The sequence below is a fragment of the Lampris incognitus genome, chromosome 2 (assembly GCF_029633865.1).
Source record: "Lampris incognitus isolate fLamInc1 chromosome 2, fLamInc1.hap2, whole genome shotgun sequence".
Classification (NCBI taxonomy): domain Eukaryota; kingdom Metazoa; phylum Chordata; class Actinopteri; order Lampriformes; family Lampridae; genus Lampris; species Lampris incognitus.
The window spans coordinates 135,446,567-135,464,784 of NC_079212.1; the positions used below are offsets into that span (position 1 = coordinate 135,446,567).

General features: G+C 44.2%; 1 protein-coding gene across 1 annotated transcript in view; it reads right to left on the reverse strand.

Moving 5' to 3' along the window:
* necab3 (N-terminal EF-hand calcium binding protein 3) overlaps positions 1-18,218 on the reverse strand; it is a 103,900-nt gene that overhangs the window by 32,941 nt on the left and 52,741 nt on the right. The window contains exons 3-4 of the mRNA XM_056274803.1: positions 6,714-6,822; positions 2,634-2,659 (exon numbers count right to left, since the gene is read on the reverse strand). Of these exons, the coding sequence (XP_056130778.1) occupies positions 2,634-2,659; positions 6,714-6,822 (135 nt within the window). The remainder of the gene's footprint in view (positions 1-2,633; positions 2,660-6,713; positions 6,823-18,218) is intronic.

Here is an 18,218-nt window from a genome sequence, read left to right on the forward strand (position 1 = left end):
GGACTTCCTGACAGGCAGTCCACAGTTACTGAGGATGGGCACCACCAACTCCTCCACACTAACTCTCAGCACTGGTGCCCCCCAGGGATGTGTGCTTAACCCCCTCCTTTACTCCCTGTTCATACATGACTGCATAGCCACACACAGCTCCAACACAATCGTTAAGTTTGCTGACGATACCACTGTCATCCCATCCCCTCCCCTACCCCCCTGGGGTAGACCCAGAACTCACGGAAGGGACTACATGTCCAATGTGGCCTGGGAACACCTTGGAATCCCCCAGGAGGAGCTGGAGGGCATTGCTGGGGAGAGGGACATCTGGAGTGCGCTACTTAGCTTGCTGCTACTACAGCCTGACCCCAGAGAAGACCACTGTCCTCGGCCTGATCTCAGACAATGATAAGACAGCCTACAGAGAGAGCCCTGACAACATGGTGCCAGGACAACAACCGCCATCTCAATGTCAGAAAAACTAACAAGCTGATTAGTGAACTTCAGGAAGCTGCAAGGGGGATGACATACCCCCATCCACATCAGTGGGACAGCCGTGGAGAGAGACAGCAGCTTCAGGTTCCTCAAGATGAACATCAGCGAGAACCTGACCTGGTCATACCACACTGGCATCGTCGTCAAGGCGGCGAGACAACAGTCCTTCTTCCTTCGCAGGTTGAGGAAGTTCGACATGGACCCCAGCATACTCTGCAATTTCTACAGATGCACCATCGAGAGTATCCTGACTGGCTGCATCACCACCTGGTATGGCAGCTGCACCAACCTTGACTGCAAGGCTCTACAGAGGGTGGTGAAAAAAGTACAGCATGGGCATCCAGGTGGCATGGTGGTCTATTCCTTTGCCTACCAACATGGGGCTCTCCAGTTCGAATACCCATGTTCCCTCCAGCTTGGTCGGGTGTCCCTACAGACACAATTGGCCATGTCTGTGGGTGAGAAGCTAGATGTGGGTATGTGTCCTGGTTGCTCCCCTACGCCTCCTCAGGTCGGTCGAGGCGCCTGTTCAGGAGGGAGAGGGAGCTGGGGGGAATAGCATGATCCTCCCACGTGCTACATCCCCTTGGTGAAACTCCTCACTGTCAGCTGAAAAGAAGCAGCTGGCGGCTCCACATGTATCGGAGGAGGCATGTGGTAGTCTGCAGCCCTCCCCGGATTGGCAGAGGGGGTGGAGCAGCGACCGTGATGGCTTGGAAAAGTGGGGTAATTGGCTGGGTACAATTAGGGAGAAAATGGGGAAAAATCCAAAACAAAAAACAAAACAAAAAATGGTACAGCACATCACCTAGACTTAGCTACCAGCCATGCTGGACCACTACACCCAGAGGTGCAGGAAGAAATACTACCGGATAGTTGGGGGACCGCAGCTACCCAATCCACAAACTGTTCACTCTGTTACCATCTGGCAAATGGTACCGGAGCATCTTGTCCTGAACCAACAGGCTTAAAGACAGTTTTTACCCACAAGCCATAAAATTCTTGAACCAGACACCCCCCCTCTCTCTCTCATGCAGAATGCACACACACTTCACTTTATTCTGCACTGTTCACTTTCTGCACACCACTCCTGCAATCTACAGATACATTTAACATGTTTAATGTGTTTATTGGTATTAATTACCTCTGTTAATACTGTTACATTTCCATGTCAACTGTTAAATTTTAGATTTTAATGTGTGATTTTAGTTTAAATCCAAGTATTTTTCTCTGGCCTGTCAACATTGTGAATTTTTAGTTTATTTTTAGTTATTTTTAGTTTTTAATTTTTCATGCTTGACTTTAAATCCTGTAATTTTATCTTTTTTTTTAGTTTTAATTTAATCTGTCATGTAATATTCTTTAGTTTTTGTAAGGTTGAACTGACGCCTAAGCATTTTATTGCCAGCAATGCCTGCCATGCTGTATTGTTGTGCATTTGACAAATAAAAGAACTTTAACTTTTTGAATCTTTTTCGATCCTGTACTCATAATTTTAGTACATAAAGTAGGTTTAATACAGAGGTAGGTTTCATTTTCAGTCATCCATCCTTTCCTTCATACGGGACACACAGCTCCAGTTTGTCTGAATCTTATTAACCTTATCTGAAGTTCAATGTAATTTGTGTAATTTAATGGAGGACAAATCCATGACCCTCATTCAATGTAGTAATAATAATAATAATTTCAAAAAAACTCCACAGTTTAGCCAAAGCCAAGATGATGCCACAGCACTCTACCATATATATATGGCTATTTAAAAATTTTACTGTTGTTTTTCTGGTTGGTAATTTCCTACAACCTGCAACATAGCAAAGCAAACACTAAAAGGGAATTTAACTACAAAAACAAATGCAAATTTTTAAAATCTCCACTCACTGTGATAGGTTGATGTAGCATTATATCAGCTTTGAGCGAACATGAAGTTTTTTTTTTTTCCTGTGTTTTATGCTGAATGAGGATTGTGAATTTGTCCTCCATTAATTGTGTTGAACTGTAGATGACAAGCTGGAGCTGTGTGTCCAGTATGAAGAAAAGGATGGGTAACTGGGAAAATGAAACCTACGTGAGTGGTGAGTATAAAACAGACAGGCTTCAAAAAAATCCAAACCATTCCTTTAAATAAGACATGGCACTCATGCACTCACCTGATAGCTTGTCCGTGTCAAGGTTGCTGTAAGGCAGAGCAGAAGAAAGGAGATTTAAGGGAAAGCAACTGTGAAAATTAATTGAGTTGAAGGAAATTCAAAGATGTGCTGTGGTGCTCATTTGTACTGGAGGGGTGAGCATGGCTCAGTCTGTCTAGAATGTCAGTGTAAGATAAAAACCACAGAACTTTACAAGTTAATGAACTCAATCAAATATTGGTAAGCTGCCAATTACAACTCTCATCAAATAATATTTTACCGTAGCTTTGGCATTACTTATCTCTGTCTCTGACTGTTTGCAGACAAGCATGAAAAATTCAGCTTTTGTCAGTCACACACACAAAAAACATCTTTTTCCCTTTACCTTATATAGGATTTTGTAAAAAAAACATAAAAATCAAAAATAACTAATTGTTCACCAGGCTTGGCTGCATGGGAGGCTGTATTTTGCGCATTAACGCACATCAATAAATGCTAAAATTGAGCCATTAATACAGAAGAGTTCCCCCTGTCAATTCCAATGGCTTTTAATGCTCCTACTCATCAGATGAAGTCTGGAAGCACAGCTGGTTAGTGACTTGAGCAAAGTTCATAATACCAAGAATACTGGCAAATTTCCTCTGAACGGCGACTGAGTCACAGTCAAGTCAATTTGTATAGCCCAATATCACAAATTACAAATTAATTAGTAATCAATTACAAATTACAGTGTCTTTGTTGCTGCATTTTAATTAATTAATTTATTTTCATTATAAAGAGATTGTAATGTGTTCTGACTAAACTAGCATTTGCAGACACCCTTGTTTGAGATTCATGGATTAACAATTCAGAATAATAAAAGATGCGATATGGAAAGGAGCTTTAATGAGCAGCCTGAAGATGAAGATGCGCCTCACACTGTTGAAAATGCTATGGAAGCATCTTGTTTCAAAGTTAGCAATGACATGTTCTAACTGCTGGCAAAAACCAATCAATCACCGGGGCAGGCTAAGCTAATTGCTAGCCCATGCAGACCGGCAGTTCCGACAGTCATCCTGGCTGGCTTTCGTTCTCTGGACAGTGGAATTTTTTGGACTGTTGTTAACTGTTTTTTTTTTTTTTTTAATTGTTCTCTCTGTTTTTGTATGTTTTTGGTGGTGTCGTTTTTGAAAATTTTGGATATGTGTTTTTATCTTTTGTGTTGCACTGCTGTGGGCTGGGTGAAACAAAATTTGTGTTTGCAAGTACATGACAGAAATGACAATACATTGTTCCTGATTCCTGATCAATTAATCAATCAATTAATCTGGAAAAAAACAGTAAAATATGTCTATGTTGCTACTACTGTAATATTCACTACCATATCATATAATTTCTTGTTATCTTATGATAACCAGAAAACAAACAAAACCACAAGTATATCTTCATCACTCGAGTGCATTGGCATGCATTCATGTTTGTGTCTGTGCACGGTGCTCATTGCTATGCATGTGCTCGTGCACGGAAGAACATTAGACACTGCCTACCATTCTTCTTTGAGATTTATTACTAATTGCAAATGATTGACACATCACTGTGAGTTGTATGCTCGGGTAGGATGGCCTGCTCTGGCCACTCGAAGGCTCAGTCATTGGTACACTTTTATATATAAGGCAATCCTCGGTCTACTGCCTTCCTACATTTGTGACTTAATTACACTGAGAAGTGCTGGCCCTTACTCCTTTCGTTCTCTTGACTATGCGTTGCTTTCTGTTCCATATGCCCGCACTGAATTGGGTAAAAAGGCTTTTGTTCATTCTGCAACTTTAACTTGGAAAATGTTGCAGAATGACTGGAAACTTACAGAGTTAATCTCACTGAGCCATTTTAAATCCAAATTGAGAGTACTTGAAGCTGATTTCACAACATGTACTTGTTTTTAATAATCTGCTTATAATTTAATTTTTTCTAATTTTTTTTGTCTTATGTGTTTTCAAATGTGTAATTTTGTAACTGTGTGATTTCGTATCTGTGCTTTCTAATTGCTGCTACATATTTTGGCCAGGTCTCCCTTGAAAAAGAGGTTTGTAATCTCAACGGGATCCTCCTGGTTAAATAAATAGTAAAAAAACGCCTGTGTATTTTTGTACCAATGAGAGTTTATGTTCAAATCTTCTCCCTGTGTCAAGTCACAGCAACTTCGTCTTTTCACCAGACTGACCTGAGAAAGACTGACAGCCCAGTTATTTGAGCTAACCAGGCCTGCTTTCAATGCCAATGCACTGTGAACCCCACCATGCTGGGTGGAAACAGGTTGGTAAGAGCCCCATGAATATAAATCGCCACTCCGCCAAAGGACATAAAACCGACTGGCCTTGGAAGGAGAATGAAACTTTAAATCGTTACGTAGACTGCGTGACAGGTGGGGAATGGTTCAGGAAGGGCGAGCAGCATTTGGAGGAGGTTTTTGTTTTTGTCGCAGTGGCGGGAGTGGGCTGATTATTCTTTGCAGACGAGTGGCTTGGACAATTACCCTGAGTGTGATTTCCTTAATTGCTGTGCTGCAGTAGGAGGTTTTCAAGTGGCCTCGGTGAAGTGCACAATTTTCCATTTCCAGATGGGGGCGAAAACATTATCTAGGCCTCTTCCGCTCAACTGAAAAACCACCGATTGAGCTGTGGGGTCCTTAACCAGTGACTAATGACTTCAATTAGAGTTTTTTCATTTTATGCTACTCATTCTCAGATATGTACAAATGATAGCATTGTATATACGGATGGATGCAACTTTTGCTGACATATAAGAACTCTGACAACTTGGTCAGTTGAAAACAATTCACAAAGAGCTCTATCCAGCTTTTTTTTTTTTCTGACAGCTTCTTCTTGTGCTGTGTTTCAGAGGTTGGCACCAGTGTACTGGTGGTTTAACGTCACCTACCTGACTTGATTAAATTTTATGCAGCCTATTTTATGTGCTCCAACCCAGTTGATGGAAACATCACATTCACATTTTATTTTCTGCAACTTTATAAAAGTTTGCTTCAAGTTCGCTTGACAGCTGGAATTGGATGGAAACATCGCGAATGTTAAATGTCTTACTGTTTTATTTAACGTGAGCTCTCCTTACAAAAAGCTGAGACTTGATGCCAAGGGTCTTGAAGGGAAATTGGAATTTCTGCCTTAGTGAACAGCAAGTCAAATCAAAACAGACAAGCAAGCAAATTCAAATAGAAAGGTGGATACCCAGCAAATTTGCCAACATCTGACCTTTTTTTTGAGGGGGGGGGGTCCCCTCTTTTCCTCCCCAATTGTATCTGGCCAATTACCCCACTCTTCCGAGCCGTTCATGCCGCTGCTCCACCCCCTCTGCCGAGCCAGGGAGAGCTGCAGACTACCACATGCCTCCTCCGATACATGTGGAGTCGCCAGCCGCTTTTCACCTGACAGTGAGGAGTTTCACCAGGTGGACGTAGCGTGTGGGAGGATCACGCTATTCCCCCCCGAATAGGCGCCCCGACCAACCACAGGAGGCACTAGTGCAGCGACCAGGACACATACCCGCATCCGGCTTCCCACCCGCAGACACGGCCAATTGTGTCTGTAGTCTGTAAACTGGAGGTAACACGGGGATTCGAACCGCCGATCCCCGTGTTGGTAGGCAACAGACAAACTGCCACGCCACCCAAGACGTCCCTCATCTGACCTTCTGAAATATCCCCAGTAAACATCAGTTTGCTGCATAATTCTTTGCGATCCAAATTAATCATTCAAGAGAGGCCTAAAAACGTCCCTTTTCCAAGCTTTTTAAAAAAAATTATTTTGTAGATGATCTCTAAGCATGAACGTTAAACTGCACTTGCCATGACATGCACTCTTGTCTATGATGGGGGTCACCATTCAGTACTATTCAGTGTAGGAGACAAAATCTAAAATATTAGTGTTGTCTAGGTTGGGGGGTTTTTTGTGGGGGGTCATTAACTTTATTTCAGTCACTAACATTTAGCAATCCCCACTGATCTTTCCAAGTCGTGTTGCGCGTCAGGGGAACCCAAATATTCACCATAGGCCCTTTGAGTTTGAATTCAAATCTTAGTAGAAACTAATCTGTAAAACAAAAACCTACTTGTTCTGTCGTCCGTCTATGGAGAAGAAAAGCTCCTGCAGCTCTTCAGTCGTCAGGATTCCATCTGCAAAATACGCGTTGAACTCTTCGAAGGACAGTTTGCCGTCATCTGAAATACAAAAGGAAGGATCACTACTCACCATAATAATGGATTAACAGGAGGATCCTGTAATATTTGCTAGTAATATTTGATTTGCTAATGTCCCTTACGGCTTTCCGTAGCGCCACAACAAAGTCACGTGATGTACGTAACAACGTCAGTCGGAATCCGGTCGGTCAATAAACACCCAGCACGAGAGAAGTCGTCCTTGCTTCATTAATGTTATAAGTTAACTTAGCCAGAGGGCACAGATCATTACATGGTGTCAGAGTAGCGGAGTTTAAATACCCAATATGGATTCGTACGGCGTTCCAGCTCCACGGATGGACTGGGAATCGGCGAACTTACCTGAAGCATGGAGACGATTTCGACAAACAACGGAGCTAATGTTCACGGGCCCCCTGCGCGGGAAGAATGAAGAGGAGAAATGCAGCTACCTCCTGCTCTGGATAGGGGAAAAAGGGCGCGATGTGCACAACACTTGGACACTCAGCGGAGAACAAGCCAAGAAGCTAGAAACGTACTACGATAAGTACACTGAGTACATCACCCCCAAAGCAAACCCGATTTATGCCAGATATAAATTTCATGAAAAGATGCAGGGAGAGAGTGAATCCTTCGAACGATTTGTAACTGAGCTAAAGCTCCTAGTCAAAGACTGTGGCTACCCAAATGCCGACGAGATGGTCAGGGACCGCATCGTGTTTGCCACCAACTCACCCAGAGTGAGAGAAAAGCTACTTAGCCAGGGAGCTGAGCTAACGCTAGAAAAAGCCATAGATGTAGCCCGCTCACACGAGCTAGCAAAGCAACAGCTAACGTTTATGGGCCAGGGCAGCACACATGAAACGGTGCACGCAATAGGCAGAAAGACTTACAAACCGAACGCACCCAAAGCAGCTAACGCTAACTTCAGACAAAGGGACGTTAGCACCGCCGCCAGGGCGTGTAGCTATTGTGGAGGGCTACACGGCGCTAAAGCCACTTGCCCAGCTAAGGGTAAACAATGCATTAAATGCAAGAAGCTCAATCATTTTGCTAAAGTATGCAAGTCTAGCTCCCAGGGACAGACAAAGTACTACCGCGGCACAGTACATGCCGTCGGAGAGAACCCAGAAGAGTACACCACTGACAGAGAGCAGGAAGAACTGTACTTCGACAACATTACAGTGGAGAGCACCGCTGTGGGAGAACAGACAGAGCTGTACATAGACTGCATCTCAATAGAGAACAACGGAAAAAGCAACGAGCAGGCTTACGTAGAGGTTGGAATTGGCACACCTCCACAGAAGGTAAAGTTTAAACTAGACACTGGGGCACAGGCCAATACTATTCCCACCAACCTGTTCCAGGCGCTGTTCAAAAATGTGATACTGAAACCAGCAATACACAGACTCACTGAATATGGAGGAGGCGCGCTGAGCGTGAAAGGCACATGCAAACTCAAATGTAAGTACAGAGACAATGCAATGATGCTGGACTTTTACGTCATTGACACAAACGCCCCACCAGTCATGGCAATGAAAACATGCCGTGACCTAAACTTGGTAAAAATAGTGATGGCTGTGAGCGAGGAAAACAATGTCACATCACAGAGCATAATGGATGAGTATGCAGATGTTTTCCAGGGAATAGGAGAGTTCCCAGGCGAGTGCACCTTCCGCGTCACACCAGATGCAACGCCGGTCGTCTGCCCGCCACGCAGAATCCCCATCGCCCTACGCAGCAAACTGAGGGACGAGCTTGACAGCATGGAGAAAGGCGGCATAATCTGTAAGGTAACAGAACCCACAGAATGGGTGAACGCACTCGTCATTGTTGAGAAGCCAAAGACAGGCAAACTTAGAGTGTGTTTAGACCCCAGAGCTCTTAACAAAGTGATACAACGACCTCACTATCCCCTCCCCACGCTGGAGGACGCCACCACAAAGCTCGCTGGAGCTGAGTACTTTAGCGTGTTAGACGCGCGGTCAGGCTATTGGGCCATCAAACTGAGCACTGAATCCTCAATGTTGACGACATTTAACACAGTGTTTGGCAGGTATCGTTTCCTCAGACTGCCATTCGGAATCGTGTCCGCTCAAGACGAGTTCCAGAGACGCGTGGATGAAACATATGAAGGATTGGACGGTGTGACGGCCATAGTGGACGACATACTAGTGTTCGGCAAGACTAAAGAGGAACATGACCAGCGTCTCAGAGCGATGCTGAAGCGCACAAGGGAGCGAGGGGTGCGGCTCAACCCCGACAAGTGTCACATATGCGTGTCCGAGGTAAGCTACTTCGGCCACACGCTCTCACACGAAGGCATCAAACCAGACCCACACAAGGTGAAGGCGGTCAAGGACATGCAACCCCCACAGAACAAAGCAGAGCTGGAGACAGTCCTCGGCATGATCAACTACCTCGCCAGATTTGCTCCACACCTCTCACAGATAAACTCACCCCTCAGACAGCTTCTGAAACAGGACAGTGAGTTTGTGTGGGATGCAGTCCACGACAAGGCGTTCCAAGAGATGAAGAATCTCATTACACAGCACCCAGGTCCAGTACTCTCATATTTCGACCCGCAGAAAGAGCTGCGACTCCAAGTGGATGCATCCAAAAGTGGCCTTGGGGCTGTCATGCTCCAAGATGGCAAACCAATTGCCTATGCGTCCAAGTCACTCAACAGCACTGAAGAAAACTACGCACAGATAGAGAAGGAGCTCTATGCTGTGGTCTTCGGCTGCAAGAGGTTCCACGAGTACATGTACGGACGAAAAGTGATTGTGGAGTCAGACCACAAGCCTCTGGAGGCAATACTAAAAAAGCCACTGGCAGCAGCACCACCCCGGCTGCAACGGATGATCCTGGCGCTCCAAAAATACGACATCCAAATCATCCACCGCCCCGGTAAGGACATACCGGTGGCCGACACACTGTCACGCAAGTCAATAGAACACCACGACAGTGACCTACAGGAAGGGATGGAGGCCCAAGTGCACACAGTCCTCAGCAACATCCCTGTGAGCGACACAAGACTCACAGAAATCAAGCAGGAAACAGCGCAAGATCCACAGCTCACCGCACTCAGACGAGCCACACTCACTGGCTGGCCAGACACAAAGAAAAAGTGCCCGCCCAGCATCCAGGAATACTGGAACCACAGAGCAGAAATCTCAGAAATGGACGGTATCCTGTTCAAAGGTGAGAGAATCATTGTCCCCCAAAAGCTTCGCAAGGACATGATACAGCGCATCCATGCCAGCCACCTTGGCGTGGAAAAAAGCAAATGCCGAGCAAGAGACTTACTGTTCTGGCCTGGCATGGGGAAACAGATCGAGGATGCGGTAGCAGACTGCAGCATATGCCAAGAACGGCGCAGCGCAAATGCAAAGGAACCAATGATGTCACACGCCATACCCGAGCGGCCGTGGCAAGTGATAGGCACAGACCTATTCACATGGAACTCACAGGACTTCATAGTCACTGTGGACTACTACTCCAGATTCTTCGAGCTAGAAAGACTTTACAGCTGCACCTCATCTGCCGTCATCATGAAGCTGAAAGCAGCAATGGCTCGACACGGAATCCCCGAGACTATCATCAGCGACAACGGTCCGTGCTACAGCTCTGGTGAGTTCCGCAACTTCTCACAGACATGGGGTTTCTCACACACCACCACAAGCCCCCACTACCCACAGAGCAACGGCCTCTCCGAGAAGACTGTCCAGACGGCCAAACGCATCCTGGACAAAGCCAAAGCTGAGAACAAAGACCCCTACATGAGCTTACTGGAGTATCGCAACACACCGGTGGACAACCTGAAATCACCGGCACAGCTACTGATGAGTCGGAGGCTGCGGTCCATTCTCCCATCAACAGCAAAACACCTGCAGCCACAGATCGCCAGTCAGGAGGATGTTCACAAAAGGAGAGAGGTATGTCAACAGCGCCAGCAGGCATACTACAACCGAACAGCCAAACCTCTGCCCCACCTGCCCGCAGGCACACCAATCCGCTTCCGGCAGGAGGATGGATCCTGGAGACCTGCAACTGTGGAAAGACCAGCGAACACAGAGAGGAGCTACCACATCCAAACCAAAGAAGGTCAGATCTACCAACGCAACCGTCAACACCTGCGACAAAGCAGAGTGAACACTCACACTACACACACACACACTTCACAGCAGACTGTTACCAGCGCTAACAACAACACACAAGCCCATCAGCAAGAGCATGCTGAACCTCCAGACACGAACAATCAGCGACAACCAGACACACAGCCTGGTTACACCACGAGGTCAGGTCGCACGGTCAAACCAAGACAAATCCTTGACTTATGAATGTAAAAAAAAAAAAAAAAAAAAAAAGATGAAATGTTATTACGGTGTCACATTTAGACAGGGAAGGAAATGTTTTACACTACTTTGTTGCAGTCCAGTTATATAAGAGTTCCATTTTCATATTCTTTCTTATTAAGATTGTATTCGTTTATAAACGTGCTCAACGTGGTCTGTATCTCTGCAGAGAAAGCAGCACTTTTCAGAAAAAGGGAGATGTAATATTTGCTAGTAATATTTGATTTGCTAATGTCCCTTACGGCTTTCCGTAGCGCCACAACAAAGTCACGTGATGTACGTAACAACGTCAGTCGGAATCCGGTCGGTCAATAAACACCCAGCACGAGAGAAGTCGTCCTTGCTTCATTAATGTTATAAGTTAACTTAGCCAGAGGGCACAGATCATTACAGATCCCTACTCACCATAATAAGGATTAACAGGAGAATCACTACTCACCATAATAATGGATTAACAGGAGGATCACTACTCGCCATAATAATGGATTAACAGGAGGATCACTACTCGCCATAATAATGTATTAACAGGAGGATCACTACTCGCCATAATAATGGATTAACAGGAGGATCACTACTCGCCATAATAATGGATTAACAGGAGGACTCGCCATAATAATGGATTAACAGGAGGATCACTACTCGCCATAATAATGGATTAACAGGAGGATCACTACTCGCCATAATAATGGATTAACAGGAGGATCCCTACTCGCCATAATAATGGATTAACAGGAGGATCCCTACTCGCCATAATAATGGATTAACAGGAGGATCCCTACTCGCCATAATAATGGATTAACAGGAGGATCTCTACTCGCCATAATAATGGATTAACAGGAGGATCACTACTCGCCATAAAAATTGATGAACAAACTCAAAATCAAAGATTCGATTTTAATTCAACTTGACTCTTCAATCCAAGATGGCGCCACAAACCGTTGCCACGGTGTGTTGGTCAGTCAGCGCTTGTTTCTCTGTACAGCTGTGCTGTGTTTCTGCTCCACACAGTGTCGGCGCCAGAACAAATCTGACGGCCGGGCCTACGGTTTTCACGGGGAGGGCATGAACATTAAGGCTGTCAAATGTACATTCTATATTTGAATATTCTTCGATTGTGAATTTTTTTTTAATTAATTATTGTTTGCTAAATAAACATTCGAATGTGCGCTTAGAATCCTTACTCGTGCTCTGCTCTTTCCCTCCGTTGTTTTCCATTCGCGCACAGACGCTACAAGCAGATCGCGTGAGCTTACTCGCAGCAAACAGCCCTGTGTGTCACACGCAATGACCACCTGAATGGACAAAATCACATACTGATGTTCCGCTCCGGTGTCCTGCTAACGCCGCTCCTCCACAATCACGAAATTTAAGCATTTTATTTCATTGATTATTATTATTATTGATTATGTATTTAAATGTGCTATGTGCATTAATTAATTTTAATTTTTACATGATGTTTAAGTACTAATTTTCACATCATCACTGGGTAGGTAATTGGCGGGGGGGGGCACAACTTTCATTTGGGGGGGGCGAGGCCCGGCCAATGCCCCCCCGTAGCGCCGACACTGGCTCCACAGCCATACTGGATCTCTATCTGTGACAGGGATAGCGCCTGAAAAACACCTGCAGTTGTTCCCGGTGGCTCCTGCATCTCTAGGGCGGCAGTGAAACTGTTTTGTTTTTTGTTTTTTCTTGTCTGGCAGCCAACTGACGACTACAGCCCTGTGGGGTTTCTAATACTAATCTATTGTAACGTGCATGGATAAAAAGACACGCTGGCCGCTGGCTCGCGGGTCTGACCCTTAATTTTAAAAGGGTCTGACCCTTTAGTCGAGCGGTTAGCGATGTCTCCTGAGGTGCGGGCGATAAGGGTTCGCTTCCCGACCGCGGCAGTTCCTGTGGTTGCGTTGTCCCCCGAATTCGCTCCACTATTCTAAACACGCTGTTCAAAAATCACGGCCTCACTCTTTCGACTAAACTGCATTTCTATTGGTGTAAATCAGTGGTTCTCAACCTTTTTGGGGTCCTGGACCCCCTGCGTATTTTTGATCTACGCTGAGGACCCCTCCACCTGATCTTGGGGGAGGGGGGTTGCAATTTGATAGAAACAGTAGAAACTGCATTTTAAATTGCATTATAGCATTTATTCACTCTTTGGGGCAAAAATAAGAGCTTTCAGTTGTAACTTAGATATAGTTAACAAAACAGAATTCTTATGCAGTAACTTTCAGATATATGTAACAAAACAGAATATGTATTCAGTAACTTTCAGATATATGTAACAACAGAATTTTTATGCAGTAACTTTTAACAATGCAAACGGGAGCGAGATCTCTTATCAAAATACAATAAATTACACTTGTGAAACAGATGTAATTAAAGAAAAAGTCCTGTTACCCTTTATAGTTTAGGTAGATAAAGGTCTCAGTCACATTTGAGTAAAATAATCCTATTTCTATAAATGTCATAGGATCTTTTTTTAAAGATATTTTATTTTCACTGACCCCTTGCAATTACACCACGGACCCCCTGTTGAGAAACACTGGTGTAAATGACGTCCCACAACACTAGGCAGGTGATTTTATAGATGACGACACAGAATGTTACGTGCAGCAATGCATTCTGGTACATGTAGGCGCTGTGAGAAAGCCTGTGACCATGAAAACGTCACATCTCCGTATAGTACACAGTGAGGACTTTATTGCTTCAATCTACAACATTACTCATTAGTACTGATTGTACATACACAAAACCATCTGTAACATTCCCCTTTAATAGTATAATACTCGTTTACTGTGTGAATATTGTATTATGAGGACCTGCTATTCACATTTATTTGAGGCCTTATGCTGCCTTTTTTCCATAAACTCATTTGTTTCCAGAAAAATCCTGAAATATGGGAAACTAGATTTGAAACAAACAACATTACGTCAGCTTTGTGCAATTTCTGCAATTTAACTAAGAATTGGCTTTTTAGGAAGGGCATCCGGGGTAAAATCTTTGCCAAATCAAATATGCAGATCATAAGTCAGATTTCCATACCGGATCGGTCGAGGCCCGTGTAGTAGGCTTTTAAGGTTGTTGAATACGAGGATAAATGACTTGTGGAAAATCTTCAGTGTATCACAACACTTTCAACCTACATTTCTGTTTTTTGTCATAAATCCTGTGGATATTGTTGAGGTTGTCAATTGATCACCACATCCATTTGTTCGACACATCGTCTGCTGCTTAAATTAGCCATGAGTAGCAATTAATGTAACATCAATGATTGTTGTGATTAGTATTCATATAATCTGTGTAAAACCAATGTAATAAATCAATTAATCACATAGTTGAGCTCCTCTTAAGGCTGCTTATTTACATTTTATATGTATTGTAACGTGCATGGATAAGAAGACACGCTGGCCGCTGGCTGGCGGGTCTGACCCATTATGCTACGTTCAGACCAAAGGCGGCGAGAGAGTTCGCGCTGCTTTGTTCGCCCGTGTTTGGCCGCTAGCTCCGCCAGGTGTGTTCGAACAGAACGCGAATTCGCTGTGTTGACGTCACAACAAGCAGTCTAGTTACACCGACGCTGCTAGCAAGTTTGCTAGACCGCACACAAAAAATACCACACACGAGCAGTTTGTGTTTACTTGTGATCATCATGGATGAGCGACAGAGATCAGTTGCGGTGGCTCTGTTTTATATCAACTTGCGCCGCCGAAACCGGCGTCAGCGTTCTGTTTGGGTTCATAGCATAAACCGGAGACGTGCCCAGCTCGGCGAATTTCACCGGCTCGTTCCGGAGTTGCGTTTGGACGGCGTCCGAAAAGAATTCTGGGTAGGGGGCGTGTATTCTTTCCCAACATGAAGGCGGGTTCTAACCCTACTTGAAGGTGATTGGCTATCGCCTGGCGAAATATTCGCCCGAATTGGACATTTTTGAACTCCCGCGAAGGCGCGTTCGTCGCTCGATTCGCCCAATTCGCGCCGCCCGTAATTTCGCCGCGAATTATTCCGCCTATTCGCCTCCTCCCATTGACTTTGCATACATTTGCACCGCCCAAAAAATTCGCGCCGCCTTTGGTTTGAACGTAGCATTAGTCGAGCGATTAGCGATGTCTCCTGCGGTGCGGGCGATACAGGTTCGCTTCCCGGCCGCGGCAACTCCTGTGGTTGGGTTGTCCCCCGAATTCGTTACAGTATATATTTCTATACTTAAATACAATTAACTGTGGTTTACAGCCAACAGTTTTTTTAACCGAGGTTGCAAATAGCCCGTAAACTCTTACTTCTAAATACAAATATAGATCACGCTTCAATCGTTGAATTTTATGCCAGTTTTTTAAATCAAATGAAACGTAGCTATGTGAATGCATGGATACCTGTTTTACAATAATTATAGGCTGCTCATTCCTGCAAATTGAACCCAAAACAGAGATTAGCAACGTGAACGACCATTGATAATGTAACGGGTTATTTTTTCGCCCGTTGCGGGATTTGATACAGAGTGTACTGCACCACAAGGCGACATCACTAACCGCTCGGCTAAAGGGTCAGACCCGTTAGCTAGGGACTAACGTGTCTTATTAGTAGTTTACAGTCGTCACCCTCCCCGGATTCCCGCGCTCCGAAGAGATTTCTGAGGATCTGCACACTTCCGGATCCCACCGCTGCCACCAATGTAACAACTTTAAACCTTCAGTTGTGTTTTCATTTCCAAATGTGTGGTTAAGGTAAGTGGGTTAAACTTGACTTGTTGAATCATGTCTGACACTGGTGCTCAGTTACCCCACAAGACTCTGCGGCAACATAAGATACCGTTGTTAAGCTGAGTCCGGTTGTGGTCCTTTGTCCAAAATCTACAAAATGATGCCGGTGAGTAAAGTGATATCATAACTAATAATCACAATGGAGAAATGAAAACCACAAGAAATAAGACCCAGGTTGAAAAAACAAACAAACAACGGAATTATCCTTTAAGGAACTGTTACTCAACAGTGTTGGATATGTGGTTAAAACCAGCAGGAAAGCGAAAACATGAAAAGAAAATGCTACTTTTATGTTTAACCTTGCAACGGTTTAATCATTCAAGCCTTACAACACAAGTGGTGTGGGAGTGCAGGAATGAGGAGACGGAGAGATCGAGTCGAGTCAATTCCGTTTACTCGCCACACAAAACGACACCGATACAGCACAATCTCTCGTGGCAACCACCTAACCGCTAGGCTGCTGCAAACATGGCTCCACCCCGGAAACTCTAAGCAGTGCCTACGTCAGCACTCCGAACGTCTGCCTCAAAGGAGCAGCAGCCCCTGCTGAATCGGGGGCGTGCCTATGTTCCCACAGCCCTATGTTCTCAAATTTCTAAGATTTTTTTCAAAATTAGGCCCTATGTTCCCACAGCCCTAACCCTAAGGGCTTAAATTGAAGGGAAATGTAGGAACACAAGACCTAATTTTGAAAATGTCCTAGAAATGTGGGAACATAGGGCTTCGTTTTGAGAAAAATCTTAGAAATAAGAAAAATCTTAGAAATGTGGGAACATAGTGTAGCCCGTGGAATTAGATACCACACAGGACACAATTACTTCCGGGGTTCTTGTAGCTTTAATTTTATTGTTTGAACCTTCGAATGCAGATCGTTTTACTGAGTGCATAAATTCCTGTGTCTTTCGAGCAAACAGCTCATAAATGTTAACAGATGTGGCAAGTTTAACAGAAAAGATTTTAAAAGGAAAATAAATACAACATACAACATACGGTGCAAAATACGGCAGTGGACTATGTACGTTAAACAGGGTTTAACAAAGACATGTGGAACTTCCTGAAGATCGCGCAACTTCTCACTCTGTCAGTTACCTTTAAACAGAATTAAAATGCATATAAAACCTTTACATCCCAAATACAATGGCATGGTGTGGCTTTATTCACGCCAACATTACCTTGTCATGCCTGCAATGGCGAACAGTGGTCGACGGCTCGCGCCCAAAATCACCGAACATCAACTCCAGTAGCGTCTAAATCAAACCATCTTGTCAAATTACCGACATACAATATTGTTTGGAATAATGTTACAGGTATATTTCACAAGATATTTACCTTTACTTACTACGGAGTCAGAGCACCGTCACACCGCAATCTTCAGGCGCTCCACACAAGAAAAAAAGAAAGAATACCCAAGATGCACTTGGATAACTTGCACGGAGTTACAATAAAAGTCCGCAACACTGCCACTTACTTGTCAAAACATGCAACGACAACCAAAACTATAAAAATACACTCACAATCTGCTTCACAATTTAACTACATCAAATGACATTTTACATGGCTTGACAGTGTAACAATTACATATATTAACAGTTAAACTATACTAAATTTAAGTGGAAAATCATTTAACATATTTAACAGATTTACCACCCGGCTACAATAGGGCTGTGGGAACATAGGGCTGACCCCGCTGAATCTACCCTCAATTGTGTATCACCACACTGGTATACTTTTCGTACTTGAGGCAATGCCACAAATCTGTAAGTATCACTCCCTCCAGGAAATATATGACACCGGGGTTCTTCCGTTACTCGTGGATTTATTCATCTTACTTGTACTTCAGTATCACTGTCATCAAATCCACCGTCGAACTGTTAAAATACATGACAATGCACAGAACAAGCACGCCTTCATATCACACACAAACTGCACAAACCCAACTATAAATATGCGCGACGAAACACGCAAATAAACATACCTTGCTGGCTGCATATGTAACCAGGTTAAAATTAATTTTTTATTTTATTTTGTTTGAGTATGAAATATCACCAAATCCTGTCTGTGTGCTGTTATTTGTGTTTACTACATTTTATTTTATGTCATTATTTACTTTTATGTATGTTTTCCAACGACCGTCATATACATGTACTGTCGCTTTAAGAGAGAGGTCTTGTGGGTACACGGAAGAGGGAACGCGGGAGAGGCCATTTTTGTTTTGTGGGAGGAGTCTCAAGCAGCGATCGAGCCGAGCCACGCGTGTTTCTTACCGTAGCACAGTTTTGCTGGTTGAGGAGAACGTAACCTTGAG